The 26489-nt window shown below is 40.3% G+C and overlaps 3 protein-coding genes across 3 annotated transcripts; all 3 read left to right on the top strand.

Annotated features, from left to right (window-relative positions):
• The first annotated feature begins 1812 nt into the window (after positions 1-1812).
• LOC110040942 (adenosine receptor A2a-like) lies at positions 1813-6784 on the top strand. Its single transcript, XM_020746202.2, has one exon. The coding sequence runs from the start codon at positions 2578-2580 to the stop codon at positions 3538-3540; it is 963 nt and encodes a 320-aa protein (XP_020601861.2). The 5' UTR covers positions 1813-2577; the 3' UTR covers positions 3541-6784.
• Positions 6785-12797: 6013 nt separating this feature from the next.
• LOC149118643 (trace amine-associated receptor 13c-like) lies at positions 12798-13838 on the top strand. Its single transcript, XM_089289007.1, has one exon. It carries the CDS (start codon positions 12798-12800, stop codon positions 13836-13838), a length of 1041 nt encoding a protein of 346 aa, XP_089145133.1.
• Positions 13839-17719: 3881 nt separating this feature from the next.
• LOC149118642 (phospholipase A2 A2-actitoxin-Cgg2a-like) lies at positions 17720-24676 on the top strand. Its single transcript, XM_089298795.1, has 6 exons — positions 17720-17832; positions 17911-17971; positions 18745-18836; positions 19759-19909; positions 24136-24248; positions 24353-24676. The coding sequence occupies exons 3-6, from the start codon at positions 18752-18754 to the stop codon at positions 24505-24507; spliced, it is 504 nt and encodes a 167-aa protein (XP_089154921.1). The 5' UTR covers positions 17720-17832; positions 17911-17971; positions 18745-18751; the 3' UTR covers positions 24508-24676.
• Positions 24677-26489: the final 1813 nt, after the last annotated feature.

Here is a 26489-nt window from a genome sequence, read left to right as displayed (position 1 = left end):
AATCGAGCCATCCTTTTCGAGGGCTACTCGTCTGTTTATGTCGTACATAATGTCTTTTATATGCTGCCAATAGTTATTGACATCTGTTGAGTGGCGTTTTGTTTTCAGCGCTTTGGTGCGCAGCTCTTTAGAGACAGCTGTAAGAAAAGCTCAAACTAGCTCTGTGGCTTCTAAGGCCCGGGTCTAACACCGTACTTCACATGAGCCGAACCCAATTCAACCAATTAGGCTCATGTGAAGTTCGGCGTTTGACCCAATTAAGTTCGACTGATTTTATTTGGAGCGGCTGAGGCGTTCTTCACGCCTGGCCAGCCGTGAATAACGCCTGAAGACCGACTTTGGTTCAACGCCGATCTTCACATGAGTCGAACCAAACGCATAATCAAAGGCCTAAAGGCGCCATTTTGGCTTTACCTTGAAAAACCAGCGACCAAAAAGACTGCTTTTGTTATTTGTTTGGTGTAGCAGTTCGGTTCGACTGAATTAATTTCGACATTTTACTCAAACAGGCATTCTTAATTATTTGAGTCGACCCACACTGTCTTTAGGTTCGGCTCATGTGGAGTACGACGTTTGACCCGGGCCTAAGTCCATGTTGTTCCACAATTAGATTAAATGAATGAATAAATGAATGAAAGACTTTATTATAGTGTCAATAGTATTTAGCTTAAAAAACAACTAATTGGGGACACTATTTACAATTTAATGAATCATGTATAAAATAAGAAAAAAATAAGTAAATGAAATATATGAACTTAGTAAGATTTAAAAAGCTTAAAAATATCAAATATATATAAAATGTAAAATTTAAAACGGCCTAGCAACATATATCACAGTTCTTACAATTATCTATTAAGTGTTATAGGTCCTTACTCTTAATTAAAGCTTTAAAGTCAATCGTTAAAGCGCAGTTAATGGAGCGTGACGCTATTTACGTACAGTCACTAACTTACTGTTGTTAAACGTAACGCAATAGAACTGTTACGCGTTAGAACATTATAGAAGTCTTTCTTGTCTAGTTTAAACAATATTCACAATAGCCTTTCACGTATACATGTTGCAACAACGTCCGGTTTAACTATATCATGCCTTTTGTATGGCTAGTCTTTTAAATAGCCCCATTCTTGTTTCGTTCAAGGCCGCATGGACTCTGTACGTTTCATGGTACACGATTTTATATTGGTTTAAACCTAGACATCAGTCTACCTATAAAAGAGGCTTAGCTTGGACTTTAGCATCATTCGCTCGTTATATCACTACTGTAACTTTTAGTTAGCCCTCGAAATTGTAACTCCCACCCTTCCCTCCCTTTGGAGGTTTATTGTCGTTGTTCATTAATATAAATAATAAACTGGGGTTCACCTCTCGTGCCACGCTATCGGTTAAGTCTTGCAGCGACTTCCCCAAGCTTCGTTTTCGCTAATTTAGTGGCGCTATTTAACGCTCTTTTATGCCTCTTCTTGTCCGATCCAGCACGTGCCGGCGGAGTCGGCTCGTAGTGCTGGGGAGATAAGTAAGGCTCGAGAACTGTCTACACTCTAGCACGATGCTGACCGGAGGTCAGCTCGTAGTGCCGTTTAGAGTTACGCTACTAGGACGCGCAAGCTTTTGGCCTCGCCGACTTGTCCGATCCAGTGCAGAATTAACCGCTGGGGAGATAAGTTTGGCATTTGGCCACGCAATGGAAGTTCGTCTGTCACGCCGATTGCGGAGCGGTGTTCCCCCCTTTACGCCATAGAACGCGTGTTTATTGCTTATGTTTGTCGGGATAATTAAAGCATTACTCCCTAGGAACTGCAACATTAAACTGTTTTTAAAACTCCTAACATTAGGCTTCTCTCTATCAGTTTTGTCGAATTTGCTCCAACGATGGGGCCCAAAATATCGTAAATATCGTATCAGATTGCTGATATCTCTTCAGTTTTCCGGAGGCACTCGCTCGTTCTCGACCAATATTTTCACTTGAATAAGCTAGTTCACACTACTGCAATGACGTGTTTCTAAACCACAAGTAACGTCCCTTACGGGCTTCCTATCTTCTTTAGAGTTTTTGTTTTAATGGTAATTTGCCCTCATGCAAAATAGTGTCGGGACATCGAAGTTTTCATGATTACTGATTCCTAACACGTTTTCACATTTTCTTTGATCGCACAGGTATCAATTAAAAAAGTCGTTCAGGTAAATTAAATTTGAGCTTAGTGGCTCATTAGGCCGACGTTTATCTCCGGTTCAAGTTGAATAACGCGAGCGAAAAACAACGACAAGAGAACTAATGCATTCAAATAAAAGAACTTATTTTGTTTAAAAAGGACTCTTATCACTAGCTTTGGATTATGCATGATCCTATGCATTGTTAAATTGGAAATTTGGAAGTCGGAGTAGCTACAAAACGTATGTGCGACGGAAAAGCTGCCAATATCTGCCATGATATTGAAGTTATTTTCCAGATCATTAACTCATGTCATCCCGTCACTTTAAAGAAAACGGAATATCTGATGTAAAACTAGTGCCAAATATCACAGTCAAGTTGAGCATTCTAGTTGGCGGTACACAGCTAGATAACCCAGAACTGCTAAAATGGCTGCTGTCGTAGGCCACTTCGGCTTCTGGAACATGACAAGCGAACAAGCTTTACAAGAAGCATGGCTGGGCCTAGAAAACGTCAGGCCACTCTCAGCGATAAGTGCTGTTCTATCGATAGTAATGTCACCAGTAATCGTGTTTGGGAATGTATTCGTCTTGTTCGCAGTTTGGAAAGATCCTCTCAAGAAACTTCGATCATCGCCTTCCAACTTCATTTTAACGTCCATGGCCGTCGCGGATCTACTCGTTGGCTTAGTAGTTTGTCCAATAACTGCCTACTGGGGTTGGGTGATTTGTCTCGAAGAAAAATCGCCTTTTGATCTTTCTGTGATTTTTGCCATCAATGTCGTCTCGGTCAACGTGAGTTTTGGCCATATGTTCCTGTTGACAGTGGATAGAGTTTTCGCTGTGACGACTCCACTTCACTATCGTGTCAAAGTTACAACTAGAAGAGTGCTCGTCGCTAAATGTGTTTGCTGGATCTATTTCTTGGCATTTGGATGCGCATTTCTCATGTTGCGGGACTACTTTGTCATTATGGGAGCTGTCTACAACGTACAACTTCTTTCCATTCTTTTAAGTATGTTAACCATGTACATCTATATCATGCTTCGCTTTCACAGATATTCCAGGAGAATGGCGAAAGAACCGCAATTATCAAATGATCGCCAAATCATCCTTCAAAGAGAAAGAAATCTTTTCAAGGCCATCAGCATTGTCATTTGTGCATTTCTCATCTGCTACATGCCGTGGTTTATCGTTCAAATGTTGATATACGTTTGCACACCATGCCATCCGAACTTATCATTACTTATGATATCTTTTGGATTTTCAGGCAGTTTAACGTACGCGAACTCGGGTTTAAACCCACTTTTGTATGCATGGCGACTTCCAAAATATAAAGAGACATTCAAGTACTTCTGGAGGAAAACAGCCAAAAGCATCCATCGTAAATGAAGATGGCGAGGAAACTAACTTGCGCAGGATTAAGTTATAAGTTATATTAGTTTCAACTGCTAACATTTTTAAGGCCAGAGTGGTGCTCTCGATATCGAAAAAAACCGAATTGAATTCAATTGCCTAATATTCCTATTGAATGAGTGTAACTCTCAATATGTTCGTAGTTGTACTTGGCTCTTTGGCTCATGTGGCCAGTAGGTTATCGGTGTTCTAGGAGCATGTGTTACGCAAAATATTGATCACTAAGGCCCCGTACACAATACGACGGAGAAATTTGAAAACGGAACAATCACCGGTCATTTTGTGGAGTTTTGTTTGAGGAGGACTTGGGTATTGAAATCACATGATTATCGTGACGTCATCGTTTTCGAAAAACTCCTTTTTCAAAATGTATTTCGTCTACACTGAAACGCAAATTCCTCAGGTTCGAAGAGCGTTTTCGAAAAGCTCCGTTACAGTGACGGATTAGTATGGACGGTTAGGCCTAGCCGGAGAAATAAAGGTGTCTTTTCATATTTCTCCGGCCTAGTGTGGACGGGGCCTAAGCTTTTCCCTCGCTCCATACTTCACCCAGACCAAACACAATGTTGTGCTCGTAGATCGTGACTGGAAATTCGCTTGCAAATTCTTCTGACATAAACTAAAGTTCATTCGGAGTCTTCAAATTGAAACCATGGCACTGGACCACCGGAGAAGGCCATCAGCATTGTCATTTGTACATTTCTCATCTGCTCCATGCCTCTATCGTTCATATGTTGATATACGTTTGTCGACCATGCCATCCGAATTTATCACTACTTATGCATGAGGTTTCTGGAAATTCCACGCAGTTTAATGTGTGTCAACTCGGGTTAAAACCCAGTTTTGAAAGTTTCACGATATAGAGACATTCAAGTTCTTCTCGAATCAAATAACCAAAAGCCTTCAGCAAACCTGATGTTTGAGTACAATTCTGTAAGAGCAAATTTAGCTACTTAAATATTCAGGGCCGGAGTGCGTCTTTTGACGTAAGAAAATAATTGTAATTGTCAAGTTTTGGAATTACTCATTGTGACTTATAATTTTGAAAATCTCGTTCATGTGAGGATCGGAGCCGGCAATGTTGAGAATGGCACTTCTTTCTCTCTCTAGTTCAACCGTAACCAAAACACCAAACAGTACTCGGAGATCGTAAATAAATATACCTGCGAAGAGGAACCCTAAATTCTAACTTCAAGGAAGTTTTCTTGGCCTCACCCCGGCTTGACACCCGTTTTGTTATTTAAATATAGTGTAAATTTAGGTATTTTCACAGATGATGATGTATATTCACAGATGTTCATACGGGTTAATACGGAGAAAAAAAAATCACGTTTTAATTAAACGTCTTTGACAATATAGATTCATTAAGACAACCATGCAATACATACGACAGTAAAGTCTTGAAAAGCAATCTAAACAAATAAACTAATTAATTTGGAAAATAACCTTCAAAATTATTAACTACTGCTAGAGAACCTGCTCATTTCAGGAGAACGTCAGAAGTTTGGTCTGTGAAAACAGATTAGTCGGTTTCTCTGTGAGATTATTTGCTGTAATACTCCTATAATGTTTGTCAACAGTACTTGGTCACTTTCAGATCCATCTAATGTTATTAGAATCAACTCATTCAGTTCGAGGTCTACTCGTCTGTTTATGTCGTGAATAAGGCGTTTGTGAAGTGCCAGTAGTTATTAACATCTGTTGAGTGGCGTTTGTTCCAAGCGATTTGGTGCGCCAGCTTTTTAGAGTCAGCCGTTAATCATCTCTGTTGCTTGTAAGTCGATGTTGTTCACCGATTAACTAGTTGAAATCTCTTATTTTTCCGGAGGCACTCAATCGTTCTCGACCAATATCTTCACTTCAATAAGACATGAATAACATATTTTTGAACAACAAGTAACATCCCTTACGTGCTTCCTACCTTCTTTGGAGTTTTTGTTTTGATAATAATTTCCGCTGACGCAAAATAGTGTGGGCACGTGAAAGCCTTTATAATTCCTAATTCCTAATAGGTTTTCACATCTTCTTTGATCGTACACTTACCACTAAAAAGTGGTTCAGTTAAATTAAATAACGTAAGCTTAATTGCTGAAAGGTCTGCATTCGAGCAGTGACTCATCAGGTCAGCGCTTATCTCCCGATTGAAGTGAATAAAGCGGGCAAAAAAAAAAAAAAAAAAAGGAAAAACGAGAATTAATGCATTTAAATGAAAAAAGGACCCTTCCATTTGTTTTTAATGTTTGTTTGCAGAAAATACCCCCCCCCCCCCAATACTACGCGCGCTGATTAGTTAAAACAACGTGTCTTTAACTCGATAGAAACACCGAAAAGTTGTCGTGGTCCCGTTTTTCGTTATTTTCTCTCGTTTCTTTTCTAAAGAAAGATGTAAAACATTTTCTTGGTTATTCTATCGAATGATAGAAACATGTAGCTTGAACAGTTATCCCTCAATTCGACATGCAGTTGAATATTGTTTCCAAAAAGAGAATATTCTACTCTTTATTTATTTTGTTCCTTACCCTCGCCTTTTCAAAAACTTCTCACTTTCCATGGAAATTGACCCTTTTAGTTGGAAGTTATCAGGGTTCTTTATGATTTTTATCGGTAAAATAGAGTGACGGATGAAGTTGAATATAGAAGAGCTCTCCGGTTTGGTAGCCTAGGTTGCAAGCCCGCGCGTGCAGGTATGAGCAACACGTCATTCAAAGTTAAGTCGCTTGAATTTCCAGTTTGCTTGCACAAATAGAACAGGTTAAATTAGCAATGATAAATGATAAAGCTATAGGAAGGAAGGAAAAGCGATCGAAGTGCGGTTTCGTAACTTTCTTTGCGACTTTTATCTCGCATCTGAATGGTGGCTTCACAATCGACATGTCAAAATCAAAGTGTTCACGGCTTTTTGACTAAAGAGGACTTAGTATGTAATATCGGAGTCAAGTTTAACGTTTCAGTTACGTACAGTTAGGTTAGTTTAACAGCCAGGCCCAAGATAGAAAGCTAAATGTAGGGCTTGAGCTCACAGACTTAAAGCCTGCCAGCAAGAGCATCCATAAATTGTTACTGAAGTCCAGCGACCAAGACGCTGAAGATTCCTCTCCGAAACACCAGAGCTAGCAGTCAAAGTAGCTCCACCCGTCCTAGCTGAAAGAGTAATAAAGTACATTATTCGCAAAAGACTTTCTAAAATACCGTATCACAATACCAAAAAAACAAAACAAAACACACATGCTATTTTCATAGACATACCCCTATAGGGTGTTTGCACGTTGGCAACATGATATACCCCTCTAGGGTATAGAGTACTTGAAATAAAGCGCCCCTCTAGGGCCTTTCCTAGATGCCTCTCTAAGGCATAGCACGTTTAACTTGATATATATCGGCTAACTTTTAGTAAGTACTCCAAACAAATACGCCTTTCTGGTACCGAGTGATAAGAGATGAGACCTCTAGTCTGAGTGGAATCAAAAACAAGGAACGAGAAAGCTTTTACCAGATATCTCGGGATCTAATCTGGAGATGATGCTAAAGTCAAGACGTAGAGACAATGAAACGAATGCTAGTGACTTGCCACCAAAAATAATGTTCTTAGCGTTTCCTCTAATGAATAAATTAGGAACGTTAGGCAGGATAACCCAGTCGTGGATAAATGTACTCCAATGGAGACCATATGCATCCGAACACAAGGGGAACGTTCAGTTCCTTGAGCGCTGCAAGGCTCCATATCCTTGATAACTTTACAAGTTGAATACACAGGGAACTACAGGCGGGCGCAGCCAGTTATTGTGATGAGACCAATCCTGAGAGAAAGCATTAACGCCACTGACACCGGGCTGGTAAAACCTTGCATTGAATCAAAGCACTGGATTATTAGTCCATCAGCTGAGGTGGTTGTATGGCTCACTCAAGGGGAACAAACGAAACTTGTATATTCTTAACCTTTGACTATTGAGCATCATAAAAATACATGATAGCAAGGATAGAACGGTAGCTTTCACTTTGTAAATCGAATTTTAAATTTACCCCCAATACCCTCCTTTTGGTCGCCATCTTGGAATTCGAATGTTATTTTCTTATATGTTTCTTTTCTTAAAGGCACACGTTATTTTGCCTGGGCGTACATTTGGACTAATTAGTATCTTGGTTATTTATATTTCAGTGTTGTCTGTAGTTGTTTAAGCTATGATGACGTCATGAATTACATCACAATGGCCGCCATTTTGTTTTCTAGTTACCAATAAGGTGCTCCACATCACAGTACTAGAAAAAACCTTTTTTCTACGTTTAGTTAAGTAAGCACAATACGCCATGAACCAATATACCATAACTCAACGTAGATACTTCAGTCTAGGGCTGGTTCGAGTACAGAAACGCCAGGCTCGTATAACGCCCTTTGTCACTGCTGTCACTTGCATTTGGATCTGTAACTTCTCAAAGTCATAAGCTTAAACACGGTAAATCATGACCGCGACGGTGTTTGGATATCTGATTGTTTTAGCAGATATTTCTACGATTTTTAGTTTTCTTTTTTTCCTTAGTTTTAGTTCCGATGGAGAAGTTATATCTTTGTTTGAGCACTTTTCCAAACACCTTAAAATTTGTCAAAAATACTCCGCTACTAGCGTCGTATTTCGACTGTCTTCTCTGTGGTGACGACTCCTCTCCAGATTGCTGCTTGATAATTTGCTCTTGTAACGCGACGTCATAGAGATGACTGCCTCTGGCTAAACTTTCTCGCCTCTGGCGCAGTGAACTTCATAGCGCAGCGCATCGACACTCTGGTACTCCTTCTCGTACAGCTGTCACATGAGTGCCTCCTCCAGTATGTATACTGTTCATTCCTTCCCAATTCTCGCCATAGCTCGGACGTACCTTTCACTGTATTGGAGAATTAGAAGCTGAACTGCTCACTAGAGAGTATTACAGCCTGTGATCGTGTGTACGCCAATTAGGACTTTCATGAAGTAGAGCTTGTCAATTCCTTGGTCAAGTTACTTCTCCAAGCTGTTAATAACTAAATAACATTCTGGTCTTTCCGCCTCTTCCATTCTTCATGTAGCACATTCCAAGGTTTTGGCTTTGAGCAAGCAGTAGGACAAAGATATCGGTGTCGGAGTGGATGACGCACCTGCCTCCCACGTATCGAGCATGGAGAACCATACTCATATCAGCCTCTTCATGATTACACCCTATCTCAGAAACTAGTTCGCATGTGGCTGCTTCTTAGTCTCTAGCACTGATCTTCGGTTATGACGTACATGATCCGGTCACTGAGCTTGCCTCAGAATGCTTTTTTCTTCCACTGTGACACGAGGGAATTGGCAATGTCAAGCTTGTTTGCGGTGACACTGAAAAGCTTGTTTCCTGACTTCGGAGCATGGGCAGAAGTATGTTCTTGTACTGTTCACCGTCAGAGGTAGACACTCTTTAAAATCTTTCGACATTCTTGATTGATACCTCGCGATACATGTCGAACGCTTCGTCCACGTTCCTGTTGCCGGTGTTCATTACCAACTCAAACACTCTCTTAGCGACCACATGAGACATACCTCCAGAGGGCCGGGATATTCAACTTCTGCAAGACCACCATTCCAGGTATACTGAAAATACTGGAGCGTTCTCTGGGTATTTGTCGTGACTGTGATGCGTCACTCTAGCTGTTGGGAGAGTTTTGCCTCTGTTGGGAGGCTTTGTGCAGTTGTTTTTCGCGGGAGTCCACAAGGATCGGTAAGAGACCGACAAGTGCCATCAGAACAAATACATCACGATTCATACGAGGAGGAAGTACTACATCCTAGTTACGAACCTTATGCACAGCCTACAGATCCTTAAAAGACTTCAGCTTGGCTTTCGTCGATGGATCTAAGTAAACTGAGGCGGGATTAGATGAGCAACGGTCGTTACAAAGTCATTCACTGCCTTCTTTACCTTGCTCTTGGCCTGCAATAAGTCATCACTTACTTCTGTTGTCGCTTTGATACCCCGGCGTGGGCACGCTCGTTACTGCTACATCTTGTTTCCATGGCTAGGTGATAACATCCTTGAGCTGATCCACGAGCTTTCCTACAGCTTTGATGTCTTCTTTGATGCGTACTGGAGCCAACTCCTTATGGATGTAGGTCTGTGATGAAGTAATAGCCCAATACTCGTGAGGAAGCTTCCTGGGCTAACCTAGAACCCTAACAACCACATGCAATGCATTCATCCACCATTGATCAGATCATGGTGTAGAGGAAACACGTTTGCACTTTCGTTTGTGAGACCGCATGTTTGTGAACTGGGGCTGGATGAAGGAAACAGGCAAATGTTTTTGAGGGATTTGTTTCAACAGACTTGTAATTTATATAGATATTTTATCTAATTGCCCTCTTTTCATGAAATAATTTTGAGAACCGTACTCCACAATGTTTTTGCAATGATTATAAGTGCAAAATGATCATATTGTGACCAATAATCAGACGTTTTGAAGTCACTTATGACGTCATGTGCTGATAATTCAAGCACTAGAGCAAATGGACATCTTGTTTGTTGTTCCGATACGTTTAAAATTTACATTTGAAACACTATTCGCTCACATTAAAGGAATACAAACCACTTTTAAGCGTTCCCCAAACATCGAAGATGGCGGCAAAAGAAGGGTATGTGGGGCAAAATTTAAAATTCGATTTACAAAGTGAAAGCTACCAATTTTTTCCTTGCTATCATACATTTTTATGATGCTTAATAGTCGAAGATTAAGATAAGACATGTTTCGGCTGTTCCTCTCAAGTGAGCCATAAACCCAAATTTTCGGCTCTTAGCTGATGGACTATATAGCATTGTAGGAACATGCGAGCCTATCGCAGGTATGTGGACCCCATAACTCGTCAACAGTATTGAAGGCAATGTGACTGAAAATGTCAGTCAATGAATTTGATTTTTTACTAGCATTTTAAAAGTAAACAATTTTGATGGATATCCATTGCAAGGTCTTGTAATGCTGGTATCTTGGCCCAGAATACACGATCCTGACAACATAGAGATAAACGGTAAACCACGTGAAGGTCTGGGTTTTCAAAGACTCTACGAGGGCTTTCTTTGATTAAAAAAAAAAAACGGCTAACAACTCTCTAAAAGTAGAACTTTGAGCTTTCTCAAAATCTTGTCAGTTTTGATGGAACATCTTGCCCTAGAACTCGATAAAACTGCCGCCAGCTCGCCAGAAGGATCTGACTAGACGATCTGCCAAGGCTTATGCTTGTCGGGCCAAATAGGTATTCCGTTCAGACTCACCACATTATATATCTAGATTGGTAAAACCAAAGAGGAATCTTTGGTTTGGTGGAATTGCGTCGTGATTTCATGTCTTCATGCCAGATCCTTAAATGATTTATGTTGGCAGAAGGAAGATCAAAGTGTCCATGAGCAAACTCGTGAACACTTTTCAAAAAAGGAAAAATCACAATAGGCAATAACCATAGCTTTAACTGAATGTAATGATTCTGACAGTAAGCTTTCAAGGAAGACCTTTTCTCTGGACTTCATACTCACAGCGGAAAGGTTATTGAAAAACTGTTCACCAACGCAGTAATGCAATGTTGACAGATATAAGCCTACCTTTTCGAGACTTCAATTAAACCTTTTAAAGCATCTACGTCACCTTTGTGTGACGTACGCCCGAACGATTTAGATTGACACTTTTTTCCGACCAACAAATGAACCGGAAATGTTAACACGCAGTTGATGAACATTTAATGACTGGCTCCAAGGGAAACAGTGAAGTTTGTTTCCCTGAGACCCTTAATGTTCCCGAGGTCGAGGGAAAACAAAACTCATTGTTTATTGTCAGACCAGTCATAAAGTGTTTTGTTATACCTCTCAACTTAAAAGATAGAAAAAACTGCGAAAAAAAGTATTTGCTTGACGCCGGCTGGCGCAACAACTTTTCCACGGTTTCAAGGTGCACGACCTGACCACGTGCAAGTCGAAAGTTCAAGTTGTTGTTTGCCCAGGCCACTTGGCTGTGCGGGAAACGGGGGATGGACATTGGCAGCGACTCCCTTCTCCTTCGCAATAGTCCCAGGACTACACGGGCACCGACCAGGTACATCACTTACAAAAACTTTGGGACGATTTAAAGTTTGATTTGCATAAAAAGAACCTGTGGGAGAAACACATTTTTATATGAATGGTTTTGCACAAAGACTCGTTTTGACACAGAGGCAAATGGCAACTCGCAAATGGCCATTTATGTAGATGAAATCAAACGGCACAGCGTTTGGGACACCTGGCACAATAGTCAGCTGGAAACAACCGCGAATGATAATCAACCAATCACTGGAGTTAACCCTAAAACTTGTAATTGCACATCTTTTGGTTGGATCGTGTGACAGAAGTGAGTTAAAATCGCCATCTCACGTTGCATTGTCAAATTGTGCCATGGTTACTTTGGAGACGGTTCATTTGAAAGAGGAAAGCGGACTGCCATACGACATTTTAAAAGATTTGTATTGTCCCAGTCAAGGTACAAATCTCCACATATATCAACCTATATCAACCTGCTCTGAGGTGGCGTTTTATGTTGCCGTTTAAAAAAAAAAATCATCAAGTGATTTATTTTATTCGGCAGGGTGTTTTCCTTAGCCATCTAAGATTTCTAAGTCAGTTGATGATAGACTTTTGAAACAGGCAATGGGAACAGTTCTTCTCGAGTGAAAACTGTTATGGTTTGGTTACCCATTCTTCATTTACTAACCGAGGCTTTTGCTTTTAATTCATCAGTGCACGCGTAACTCCTGACTGAATCCCTTGCCTCAAATTTTCCCAGAGGATCCGATTGTTAAAGTGCAGTTATCGCCTCATAGGTAGAAATTGTAGAGAATGGAATAACTTTTGAGGGTTTCCCCTCACAGTCGGTAATCAGAAATCTGTCGTTTCTTTATGGTTTCTTTGGCGCAACTTGGTGAATTAATAACAGCTAACATCGAAATGGCAATGACTAAGGTGTGTGTGTAAGTAACATCAAATAACATTAAAAGTCATATTTCTATTTGCCTAATAGCATCACACTTGTCAGAGTTATGCAAATCGCATTCAAACGTTTTCTTTGTGAACAGCTACCGTGACAGTGTGACAGTTCAGGTAACAACGTATCAATATCAATTAAGTCACACGTGATTTTAAAATTCAAATCAAGCCCCAGACGTTTCCCTTTTCAGAGTGCACGAACGTAACCCAGTTTACTCTTCCAGAAGAGCATGGTGATTATTCCAGGTTCAAGAAGTCTTTGGGAAGTTACGTTTCACGATGTGGCGGAAGCAATACGACTCCAGCTTGGTTTCGATTATTATTTCGGCTCGTTCACCGCAGCGGTGGCAGTTCTCTTCTTCGCACCGATAACCATTTTAGGTAATCTACTCGTGATTTCTGCTTTTTATAAAGACCCGAACAAGAACCTGCGTTCACCGTCCTACATTCTGCTTTCAAGTCTTGCGTTTTCTGATTTCGTTGTTGGGGCTGTGCAGACGCCATTGACCGCTTATTACTGGATCGACAGTTTTATGGCAAAGAGGTTTCCATTTTCATTCACGATTCTCCTGTCCGTCAATGGATTTATAGGACTTGTTTCGATACTGCATCTGTTGGCCTTGTCAGTCGACCGATTCCTAGCAACAGTGACACCTTTGAAGTATGCCACAACTGTAACGAAGAATCGAGTGTACATCACTGTCGCTTGCATCTGGGGTTATTCCTTGGCAGTTGGATGTATCGCTGCTGCTCTGGAGAAAATCATCTCAGCCGGAACATTGCTTGCAGTTCACATTGTTATTCCATGTACTTGCATGACTTATCTCAACACCAGAATTGTTGTTAAGATGCGAAGAACCTCAAGAGAACTTAACTCCTGCGTCATTAACGAGCAAGCTAAAGTTTTTGAGAACAGGGAACGCAAGGTGGCTAAACTTGTCTTACTAGTTCTTAGTGTGTTTGTAATGTGTTATCTACCCTGGTGTGTAACAATGATTTTGGTTTTCTCTTGCAGCGCATGTAATTTAAAAGCTTTGATGTACGTCTATGCCGTGTCAGGCACGTTACTCTACGTTTCTCCCCTAATTCATCCTTTTCTTTACACTTGGAGACTACCTAAGTTTAATGAAGCGTTATTGCGTTACTTCAAGTCCCATTCTTCTTCAATTTCAGGAACTGTAATTAATTGTAAGGCGATCTACAACAACAGGTCAGAGAATAATACTGATGTGACTAACATCGGCACTCAACAGATGAACTGTCGTCTGTAACGTTTTGTCCGGAGTCAGGAATTTGTTTTTTATTATTAAATCGTTAACAGAGTGAAAGGAACTACGTCACGGTTTATGCATCTTGAAAAGTTTATCCAAAATCTCCTAGGGTCTTCTAGTTCTAGTTCGCCGTTTGTAATCCGTGTCAGTCTTCTCCATCCTTAACCATCCTTGTTCCTCTACGGATTATTATTATTATAATTATTATTATTATTATTATTATTATTATTATTATTATTATTATCTCTTTGTTGTTTCTGTATCTCAGTACACTTTTATTTTCAGGGTTTCTTCAATTTGAAGGCAACTTTGCACGTGGCCAAAATAACTCGAAATACCGTGACTGAGGTCCTTTGAAATTGTTTTTAAAAAAAATATCAATCTATATACCAAACTGTTTTTATGACATATACTTAAAACTACGATTTTTGTCGTTTAATTAAGAGTAGTACTAGGGAGCTTAAGAAAACCACAACGACGACGGCAGCGAGAACGTCTCCCAACAAGAGGTTTAATGAGCAAAACAGTAGCTGTGCACGTGCGTTATAAGTCTTTGTACATTTCTTTGCCGTCCTCTGCAAAACAACAACGTGAAATGACCAAGTTCTGCGTCGTCTACGGCACGTGGACGACGGCAGCTAATTTTTCGTATTTCCATTTGGAATTGAATGCCGTTGTTGCATATTTAGCTTCAGCACCTTTTTAGAGCCAAACAGACATAGACAATCGCGAATTTCGCTTGTGAAATATGTATTCATTTTTTACTAGGCGTCGTCCTCGTCGCTGCTTAAGCTCCCTGGTATTATGCATGGAAGGAGCAGAGGGTGTGTAGCCCACGGGCAAGTCTGTCTGTCTGCAAGGTCCATTTTTTTCTCCGGGATAATTATTTAAATTAGCAGAAAGATTCAGCAACAATCACGATTTAATCATGTGATCCTCAAAACTATAGAAATTCAAAAAATCCTCTAATAACTCCTTCCTAGAGAGCCCCCTAAAGGGGGCTTTCTTTATTAAGCCCCTCTTCCTACAAGACTGACCCTATTGCTTGTGCATTGTTCAGCATCTCAACTAAAAAGACTCTAGGGAATATATGAAAGATCATACATTTGAACTGCGGAGAAAGATACGAGGTCATGATTGATCATCGCAGTTATATACACAACTTAAGCAGGTGTGAAGTTAAAGCCGTCCGAGCCTGAATTTTTTTCAGGCTTTAATATCACAGCTGCTTAAGTTGTGTATATAACTGCGATGATCAATCATGACCTCCTAAAAAGACACTGTTGATCAAAGTTACGTACCCGAGGTCGTGGCATGCAGTACCGGCGAGCACAGCGAGGTCCTATCAACACGACCGAAAGCCAATATTCCTCTGTACGGCTCGAGCAAGCTGGTTAGTAAGTAGTTTATTTTATGGCACTCAGCCGTGAGTTTGCCGTCTTTCGAAAACAAAAAAATGACTTACAACCGTTTCCATCGAAACAGTACCTATAGCAAAATCCCGACCGAGAAAACCAATCTTACCATAGTGACGAGTGGTGAACTGGTAACCTGCTAAAGGTTACGGTTTGAATTATAAAGGCCGTCCCTTTCTACTACGCTGTCCACACCCTAAAAGGACCTTAAAGTGTTCCGTGGAAAACTTAAAGTGGCTGGTAACAGTTGTCGGCACTTTCCAGCCGTTATACTTTGACGGACCAATACTTCCACGTCAACTTCTTTATTATTGTGCGCTATTCATAGAGTTATCTATTTACATTAGTGTTATAAATATAAAAAGAGAACTATGTGTTACACATGATTACAGAAAAGAATAAAATGACTAGAAATAACACGCAAACTGCGGTGATAAATATGAAAATAAAACCCATCACAATATTGGAATCGCACGAATGCCCAATCATTGATGAACAAGTAATCTTCATGACATAATAGTTACCGTAGCAATGGCTCAACTTGTTAAACAACCTTTAATTTTGGCTTTAAGTGATTAAAATTCAAATAGGGTCGCTGAAATCCATTTTTTTTATTATCGAATTGTAATAAGAATGTTAAGATGCTACTTTTTTCAAAGTTAAAAAAAAATCAGTTTCAGGACTGTCGGCAAACATCGCGCACCAGTTCAGTTTTGGTGGGAAAGTTTTGACACCTTTTAACCCAGCAAATGAACACTCAGTATTTAATTGCGAGCTTAATATTTCATTTTTAAACCTGCTTTCATTGTGACCCACGAAAAAAGTACTTAACTTGTTATCAGGTCAGTGACTTTATATCGCAGGATATCAGGACAGTAGAACACTTATACAAGCCGCAGTTTTCGAAATTTCTCTATAACTTCCCGATTTAATGGCACTGTAATGCATGGTTTAGGATTTCTTAAAAAAATTGATCTCTTATATGACGTTCAGTGCTCCGAGTAGTGTCTACCGGTAAGCTCACGTTTTTTGACTGACTTGTGGCGGTAAAGTGATTTTAACTGTGGTCATTGAAATTGCGTTAAACAGCTACAATCCAGTCACGAAGCAAATTTAACTTTATTTTGTTGCAGAACGCTCTCTTGTTACAGAATCAACGAAGTCTGATGTAAAACCATTACAGACAGATCAGATGCAATTTCTTAATGGATTTTACTGACAACTGGGGCTTGTTTTATCGATCGTTCTCTTCATTCAGTGGCTACACAACTTAACGATATTTAACTACGTTATAACGCATTCCGAGAGAAAAAGCTTATCCCGAAAGGGAGAAAGTCTTTTAGGATCTCTATGAGAATTCTTCGTCGTCAGGCAAATTAACAACGCATATATTACTAGCTCTACACACAAATTGTTTCCAGTGCTACTCGTTTATTTCTGGTTCAAAACTGAGGTGATAAAATCTCGAATCATCTGCATTTATGAGACATTAAACAGGTGATTTCGCGAACTCTAAAAGGTGAAACTTAACTTCTATAGGCGACTCTTACTTTTTAAAAGGGCTATTCACAGGATGGAAAATTGTTGTCACAGCTCCGATATAAATGGCTCGGTCACCGAAAAAGATAATGGCCTAGCGCGGATAAGTTTCGTTGTGTAACCGGACCCACTGAATAGGTACACAGAGCACAGATGATGAAATTTTTGACTCGGCACAGATGGGAAAAAGTTCTTTATACACGAAATTTATTTATGCCGGGCTTTTTCTTTGTACTAGAACGATTTATGTTCAGACCGGGACAAAAAATTTCCGTTAGGTAAATTGGCCTTTGAAAGTGAACAGGGTGTGTAATTACCAACTATTAAATTATTTACGAATTCGCTAATGGAGTTAACTGTTAGTGGCAAGAGATAACCCCCCATAAAGGCGTTATTTCTAAGATAACTCCTCTTAGTTATTTTTAGAGCACTCCAGCTTCTAAAATCCCAGGAGGGTTTACAAAAAGCAGACTCTGAGGTACGAATTTTTTCCTCTTGGATACCATATCTAAAAGTAACTTGATAGGAATTACCTTGAGAATAAGTTCTATATGGGGGATTAATTCATCCTCTCCTGTGCAATAATGTTATGTTTGTTCTTTTTCTGTCATTTTGAAGATAGTGAAGACATCCCACTACTACCCTATTAAGATCAAGGTAAACGGATCAATGAAGTTGTTAGCTAAAGGGAATAGTGGTGCACTTCATAATCTACAACTCACCACTATTAAATCATTTACAATCATATGATTTTCAATTCGCTAATGGATTTTTTAAACGCTAGTTGCAGGTAACATATTTTGTCTCATCCATTCCATTACAGCTTTAAATGGCCATTTTAACTATTTAAAACATTGTCAGCTACAAACGCCACGAAAACGAAAATCAGGTAAGTCTTAAAACGACCAATGAAACAACAAGCTTGCAGCCGACAAATAAATTATTTCTTGCGGTGAAAAAGTGATTTAAAGGCAAAACGTTTATAGCTCTGCAATCTTTACTCAACGATACACAACGGAACAAGGTTCATTCGTTGGCAGGTTGGTTAGCGCTTGTTTCATTTTCCCTTTATTGTTTTTACTGGGCAAATAATTATTGGAAAAAAATTTTTTCCCAAGGTTCTGCTTCGACATAAAAGAGTTTAGAGGTCTGACAAGGGAAACTTTGCCTGTTGTTGAGGTCAGTCTTTGGCTTAATTATTGTCTTATTCGCTTATTTCCTTTCGATCAACAATTGTAAAAGGAACAATTCTTGATAGTGAATCCTGAATTTGATTATGACAGTGCAATGCAAATACCAGTTGCAAGACGTTTTTCACTAGTTAAGCCACAGAAACTCGATAAAAATGTGACAGAGAAATTTTTTTAAGTTCTCCTCGTTCAGCTCCAGTACGTGGCAATTTACTACCCATTTTGCCGCGGTGCTTTCATCATTCCCAAAGGGGTTGTTTTGTAAAATGATTTTTAAGCTAAAGTAGTGTAGGCTCAAAACTTCTTAAATAGCGTTTCCCATGACTCGGACAGCCTTGTCATGGCATATTGCAATATATACCAATGAATCCCATTGTGCGGACAACCGCGTACCACGGACAATTTTGTTTGTCCCTACACAAAAAGCTTTTTCGTTGTCATCTATATAAGCACGGATACGATTAATATAGGCAGCAGAGAATGTTCTGTGACCTAAATGAGACACTCGCATAGAAAGTTAACCTCGGTTTATGTTATCTGTGCCCTGTATATTTTCATTGTTTCGATTGACAATGGTCCCGTTAGAAAATACGATCTATGTAGTTAGAGCGATTAAAGTTACGAACTGTTTAAATGATAACATTGTCGCGTTTGAAACTGATAAGAGAGCATGAAGCCAAAAGTCTGAAAGATCCCATAATGTTACTGACACGGGAGATAGTCTAAAAAAGATCTATTCGCCAAAGATCACTTCTGTTGCAGTTTCAGCATGTTGATCAAGCTGACTTTCTTGATGTTGATCGTCTTGTGGGACAGTGCTGTACAGGACGCGCTAGCAGAATCCGGTGGCGAAGGTAAGGTGATAGGTAACCCACATAAATATACGATATATTTATCCCGTATCAATCGTATATATTAAATGACCTCCTTCCCATTCTTTCCTTCTCTTCCACTGGTGTTTCATAAACCTAGACAGTTTGGCATAGTTCGAGTAATTTAGCGTAGTATTTTTTTTGGTTAGCATAGGCAATCACACCAACCCGAGTATAACTAAGAATTTATCAGTCCACGTGATGGATGCAATTTTAAAAATTGCCAAGTAAAATTTAGTCCAATAGAGCACCTCGATGCAATGAAATTTTCTTAGCAAAAGAAATTCAATATATTCGCATGAGCTCTACGAATACCTCACCAAACCCTTGCATCAATACTGAAAAGTTGTAAAGCTTATAACAATGACTTAAGAGTAGCTTTCACTTGAATGTCGAACGTAATTCGCAATTCAGTACTTTGGTTTTGCCATAGTTAACTATGGTTTTGTATTACCACGCTACGCTATAGGCTTAAAAACTCTGTCATTTAATCAGAACTAAAATCGAAACCAAATAGGCTTGACTATCTCGCACACGTTTTCCCGCCCATTGCGTCGTTTACGCGTATTTGTGTCAGAGTTTTGATTGGTTCAGTGGATTGTCAGTGTCTGAATTTTTGCGATTGGTCATTGGCCCTGGTTTTAACATCGCTGATTTGCGAGCATACTAAAAACTGCATAATTTCACAAGCTACAGTGTCCAAAAAACAGTCCGTTCGTCAGATTGGGATCTCACCTCTCAACTCTAGTTAATGCCTGCACAAAGATACCAATAAGCTGTTAATCATGATCATAACCCGTCCCTTCTCATTCCATCTAATTTCGTCCAATCCAATAAAATACGACTCAGTTTATCGCAAACATAAAATTTAAGTGTGTTTAAAATGTCATGTTTGTCGTTGCAGAAGAAGGAAGTACCGATGCCACCAAGAGAGGCGTAATTTCCTTTGGGGACCTGATTTACCGCGCTACCGGCAGGAGTCCTATTGATTACAATGGTTATGGCTGCTACTGTGGACTGGGTGGGAAAGGCAGGCCTGTCGATAAACTGGACCGGTAAATATGTCTTTCAGTTATGATGAAATGTCCAGTTTCTTCAGTGTGAAATTCTGTTTCGGAAAAAAACATGTCGATGGTCAAAACATTTTGAAAAACACAATAAGTAGGGCGAAAATTGCAAAATATATCGAAGGTAATTAAAATATAGGCCGAGATTGGCAGAATATCTGTTGAATAATGATATAATACCGGGCAGATGTCGCGGCAAAAAATATGAACCATGGGGCGCGATCCATTCAACCAAAATTTCCGGGGTGACGTTGGAAAATTTCTTGGTGTCGAATGGTTCAGTCGTAACGGGTCCGGACGGTCTCGTTTCATTCCACTCGCAAAACGAGTTTCGCGCTCAGTTAAAATAGAGGGTGTTGGATCATTGTTGCTCGTATTACAGCTAGATGACGATTTCGACGGTGATATCAATGATATTGTGTGAACTGTTTCATGTGTAGTGATTTAACCAGTATAACGGGTTATTTTGGGTAGACCGTTCCCAGATATTTGCCGTATGAGTTCAGGTACCACTTTCGAATGACGGAAAGAACATTCCAGATTCTTTCGGAAAAAAATCGTCTTTAAAAGCCGTTAACAGCGAAAATATACACTCGACTTGCGAAGCAGCTGCAGACCTGTTTTAACTGCACATGGATGTACGAGTAACACCGATAGATCCGCTGTTAACAATCCATAAAAACTGCAATGATAAGTGTTTTACTCCATGTTGTCATGGAAAATACCGAACAGCGAGGTACTAGGGTTGAGAATGGGTCGGAATGGTCAAATGAAACGGTCCATTTCGATCGGACCGGTCCAACCGAGAAAAGTGGTCCACCTCGAAAGGTGGACCGATTTGTTCTAAACTTTTCCGGTTGGACCGCACTGATCCATTCAGTTTTAGACCGAAATTTCCGGAAGTTTTGGTTGAATGGGTCGCGCCCCATGACTCAAGATTTTGAAATTCGAGTCAAGAGAACACTGACCAGTTGTCTTGCCAAGCTGTGGCTTGATTCGCACGAAGACGACGCTACGACCCAAAATGGCGGTGCGTTGGTTAACTATCAAAATTGCAGGACGTTTTTCTTATCCCTTGCTAGTCTAAGGAGAAGGACTCGTAAAGGCAGCTAAGTCAGCGTCACAGGACAGTTCAGAATTCTTGTTTCGGCTCCTTTACGAGTTCAAGAGGACGCTTTTAATTTTGTCGTCAAGGTTTGCCGGTTGAGAAAAGTTTGCTCCAAGACTCTTTTTACCCAGGCAGTGAGGCCTGGGTTTAAATTTCGGCTTTCTTTTTTTCCGCGTTCAGTCACAAATCGCCGTCTGGTCTCTAAAGCGCATGCGCCACCTTTTCATGCCTACAGCACCTGGAATTTACAGAGGTTGTCGTCGAGAAACGTTAGCACGGGTTCCATGATTTCTAGGGCGATGAAATCACATACAAACGAACACACCGTTCAAGGTAGACCAACACTAAAGGACGTTAAGCGTTTTCGGAACGGGTCGCTGCAAACCTTACGAGAGATCAATTTACGAGCGAACATTTTGAGTGAATCCACAGGCGGCCCAGACGTTGAATACGATTAATACGTGACATTATGCTGTTGGCGATTGCGTTACAATTTTAGCCGTTTATTTACCTGGTTTATAAGATAATGTACGAGAATGCTTCGAAAATTACTCTGAATGCTACGTGTAGAAACTAATTTGAGTAAAATGGCTTACCTTGTGTTTGCATTGCGTTATTTTGATGTCTCTGGGTTCCTGGAGGTGGTTTAGAGCCTTTTAGGCGAGTTTTACTTTCTGGCGGTTTGCTTCCCCTAAAGAGAAACGAAAGGCGGGCGACCCACCGGCCCGACGGCCCGCACTCAAAGCTCCGTAAATTTCCCAAAAATGGTCTAATCTCGTCAAAATTGCCTCATGGCAGCCGTCGATAACTCTTCTTCCCATTAGCTTTCTCCCAAGATTCCAAAGTTTATCTTAACCGCCCGAGAATCGCTGGTTTTCCAGCTCTTGCTTTCCATTTCTGTTCCGTCTCGATCCGTAACCGATTATCTTGGGCACAGGATTTGAATTGCTAGCTTAACGACCTCGCCATCGTGACAAAGTCGCTTCCAACCGTCGAGAGGCACGGTGCCGTGAAATATTGCAATTTGGTAAAAGAGAAGCGAAATTCCTGCTTTGTTTACACTGATACGTATGCGGCGATAAAGCAAACCCTGCTGCGGATCACAATTTTCAAAGATACATTTTGTCTACCACAAGAACTGTCACTTATTAGTACCATAAAAAGATGCCCTTTGTGTGCAAAGAAGTACTCGACTCAAAGCTTGTGGACTGTTAGTAACTTCGTGATTGTGCGGATGGCTGATGCGCTTACGGCTTTTAATGCAGTGTTAAAAGTTGCAGAGGATATATTCGAACCTTGTTGATAGACCTTAGATAAACGTGAGAATCCAAATTTCAGAACCAGGCTGAAAACAGACGACGAAATATCGTGTTTAGGCTTCAGGAGGTGATATAAAAGTTGCCACACTCGTCTTCGAAATCTCCAATCGAGTACTCAAGATGTTCGAAAAGTATACTGAGCTGTTCTAATCTGTAGCATTTATTTTGGTGAAGCTACACTCTCTGGCGCCCTCCAAAGTTTATGATGTGTATTTCCTGTCAAGGCTGGACAGAAATTACAAGGTAGAAAACTAGTAGGTATCGACAATATGAAAAATAGACTTGAATAAATCAAGTGAAAACAAGAGAGAATCTATAGCGCTTCTTGCGTGAATACAACCAGTGACGTCACAAGGTCCTTAAACTCGGTTCCAGAGCCCGGACACAGTTTTGCAACAGCTGTTTTTAGCTGTTTGATTTCAACAGCTAAAAAACCACTTTCCGTTAGGATTTGACAGAAATAAAGTTCACCATTACTTTAAGCACGTTTGAAACTACAGATTGGGATAATAAAAGAGAGTACGAAAATTTCGTTTCAGTGGCACTTCAAGCTGAAAGAAACTAATGTATGTCAGTGACCCCAGCAAAACAATTCTTGGTTTGCACTGTCACGCAATCCTGACGCAATAAAAAATTTATTCCAAAACCATTTAGTGGATAAAATCAAGAAATTGTGATGTTATAGGAGATTAATAAAGATGCCACTCTTTGAATTTTTAGGTCTGTGCGTTTTCCCAAGCTCAGATATTCGTCGAAATATTTTGCACAAATTGACAGAGACCAGTATGGAACCGCCATGTTGGTGTACCTCCGCGGTAAGCCTACATTGCGGCCGGAAAATATTGTAAACATCTGGAACTTACTTTGGCTATCTAGGCCACTGATTATCTGTACTGAACAAACAAGCATTTACAGAAGCACTTTTCCTAATACTTTAACCTCTAAATGGGCTAAAATCACGAGATAACTATATGATTTCGACAACCACGTTCGTAGGTCTATGTCACGCATCGCCATAACAATGAAATTCAAAATGTCTCGCTTGCTTGAGAAACGCAAATAGCAACGACAAAGGCTGAGGAAAATAGACTGAAACGTTTATAGGTTGATATAAAGACCTTGACTCATTTCACACCCTAAACACTTGCAAACGAGTAATAAGCTATTAATCGATTCCAAGAAATGCAATCAAAAGCAGAATAGCTTAAGCACATCAATTCGATTGAATTTCGTACAACTTCAAACGCAGAACATTTAGCTCAATTGCAATATAGCTATTGCTTCTCAGTATAACGACTGCCTGGGTACACGCAGCAAAGCGTCTTGTTTAAAATTATTTCCTGCAGGCCGTTCTCGCACATGTCGAGTTGCGTTAAGGTTGGCTCTCATATAATCGCCCCGATCGTTTTAATCACCGCTGTCACTTCAAAAAGAGCTCCTACGATCAATGCGATTATATGAGAACAATTTAATGCCGGTAGCGACTGGAGCGATCGCGATCGCTTGGATCGTCCTTGTTCTATCCGGGCGATTGAGGGCAGACTGGGACTTTATCAGACTTTATCACTCTTAATATGTAATAAGATACGGTGTGGCCCACTTCACACGTTTTGCAGGGAACACTGATGAACAATATTTATATTTTCTTTGTTTAAATTTAACTCCTCTTTTATGATATTGATGCCAAAACAAGCCTTCCGCAACCTGTACGTCGTCAAGACTTAAACTCTCCCCCCGCTCAGTCCCGCCACTAGGGAAAGGATGTTCTCATTCTATTTCGTTTTCAGGTGCTGCAAAGTTCATGACGAATGTTACAATAAGCTCCAAAAGTCCAGAGTGTGCCCGTTCAAAGTCGCAGTGTATATTTTGAGCTATTCAACTACAGGGAGAGAGAAGTGCAGTAAGTTGAAATCCTCTCGTAGACCTTAATTTGTCGCACTGAGATCTTTAATCTAGACTTACTACAAGCAATAAGAATTTAACTGTCTTTTCTTTTAACTTTAGGAAAAGCTTCATACTACTGGTGGCGGGGCGAATGTCGCTATCGTCTTTGCAAGTGTGATGTCGCCGCCGCCCGATGTTTCGCGGAGAGCCGTTACCATCGCAAATATAAAAATTACCCGCAAAGGAAATGCAGGGGAGGCCGGAGAGGTCGGTAAATCTGCAAGAAGGCAGAAAGGAAATCGGAAAAGAAAGAAAGGAACGCAACAGAGAACCAAGAAATTTAATTAGTAATCTAAAGCCTTTGTGGTTGATATGTTGTTCACGCGAATTACTCATTTTTATGTGAACCAAGTTTAATTAAAAGTCAATCTCGTGCAAATTTGATCACTTTGAGTCGATTTTCTCAGTGAAAAAATGTTCCTCTCCTATAAATCTTGCCTTGCTGATGCAATGCAAAGGTGTCGAGAGGTTTTCCGTAGGCAACAAGAATTCTTAGGGACTCTTACTCTACGCAGATAAGCAATTTTTGAATAGGCAGATATTCAAGACAAGATCCACGCGTGTGGTAAAATCATTCCTTGAAGTACTGGCTGCCATGTCTAAGACCCTTCCACACTACGCCGGAGGAATTTGAAAACGGAGGTTTCACTGCGAAAACGTATCAAATGTTTTCCGTCCAGATTTACGCAAGAGGAATATAAAAACGCGACAATCACCGGTCACTTTGGATTTGTGTTTGAGGAAAACTCGGTCAGAGAAATCACACGATTATCCCAACGCCATCGTTTTCCCAAATACTTTCCGTCCACAGGTAAACGAAGAGCGGCGTTTTTCAAATTCCTTCAATTTGAAAAGCGTTTTCGAAAAGCTCCGTTTTCGTGACGTATTAATGTGGAGGGTTGGCCCAATCTAGAAATAAAGTTTCGTTTTCAAATTTCTCCGGGGTAGTGTGGCCGCCGCCTAAGAATACCTTGAAGGGGTTACAGTCAGCTGGCACACATGCGCATTAGATACCATTTCATAGCTAGTTTGCATATCACAGGGACGCGATCCATACTGTTTTTAACCAAATATGATAAAGATAATATCACAGATTGAGCAAAAGCACACTCAAAACAGGTCTTTCTGTAAACGATTGAAAATCAAGCAAAACACTGCGAAGATAGCTGGTTTTCACATGACGTCACTAAAATTCGAACTACAACACTATTGATCTTCCTGAGATTTTCCTTAAATGATGTATAAGAGCAACTGAAAACTAATATTCATACAAATTTTTGCTCCGAATGGGTTCTTGGTTTTGTGATAAACTACGCTTGAATTTCTAAGCTTTTGCGTGACGCAGCATTGACATGTCGGCCTAGAGAGCTGTCATGATGGTTAAAAAAGTGACTTATTCCGGGGAACTTGGCTATCTGAACAGTTCATGTCTTAGAAAAATAATTATTTTAATGTTTTAGAGTTCCTCGAGGGATAAATTCACGCTTTTGTAGCAAACCTCAGTGACAGATGTTTCTGTTGGTTTGCGGCCGCCATGTTGGTGCCCATACGGATGGACACCAGCATGGCGTCTCCATACAAATCTCTATAAATTTGGGTAAAAAATTTCTCCGCATATCTTGCATAAGAAAAGTTGCTGTGATCAGAACTTTGGCGAGAGTCTTTGCATATTTACCTTCTTTCATTTCCCAGATTCTGGACTTTATCTATTGACCGGTTTTGATTTTGATTTTGATCTATTTTGAATTGCGTGACACTGAAAACCAGCAATTGAAGCGGAGTTCTACAGATGCACTTTGATTTGAGGTTGAGGTGAACTTTTTTAAAGTGAGAAAACTATTGCCCAGGTCAGCGCGGTCCTAAAGCTGACTTTGTCCCTTTAAGAACGACGCCTATATGGGGGATTAACTCTCTTACCCATCATCCTCTCTGGGTCAGCTGTATGAAGCAGCGGGCGTGCGTCTGCCCAGATGAAAATTGATCTACGTACAGACTACCGCAGGTGAAAATGAGTGCCAACTGAGCTTGCTCTGAAGAGTGCAAAGTTGATACACCTTGTCGGGTCCCCTGACTGTTTACAAGAAAGCCACAAGGATATACTGCGCCTTCCTCTCTGGGAGACGAACTCCATCTCGGGATTCTCCACGGTTTTTCAGTCATATCCAATACCGTCGAGTAGATACTCTCGGGGAAAAGC

This window comes from Orbicella faveolata, unplaced genomic scaffold (genome assembly GCF_042242905.1).
Source record: "Orbicella faveolata isolate gen_17 unplaced genomic scaffold, um_ofav_v1 contig_1, whole genome shotgun sequence".
NCBI lineage: Eukaryota > Metazoa > Cnidaria > Anthozoa > Scleractinia > Merulinidae > Orbicella > Orbicella faveolata.
This window is presented reverse-complemented; position numbering and strand designations above follow the sequence as displayed.

Coding starts and splice junctions, on each gene's coding strand:
- LOC110040942 (XM_020746202.2), top strand. CDS start 2,578: ATGGCTGCTGTCGTAGGCCACTTCGGCTTCTGGAACATGACAAGCGAA.
- LOC149118643 (XM_089289007.1), top strand. CDS start 12,798: ATGGTGATTATTCCAGGTTCAAGAAGTCTTTGGGAAGTTACGTTTCAC.
- LOC149118642 (XM_089298795.1), top strand. CDS start 18,752: ATGTTGATCAAGCTGACTTTCTTGATGTTGATCGTCTTGTGGGACAGT. Junction 18,837..19,758: donor AGCAGAATCCGGTGGCGAAG/GTAAGGTGATAG, acceptor TTGTCGTTGCAG/AAGAAGGAAGTACCGATGCC. Junction 19,910..24,135: donor CCTGTCGATAAACTGGACCG/GTAAATATGTCT, acceptor TTTCGTTTTCAG/GTGCTGCAAAGTTCATGACG.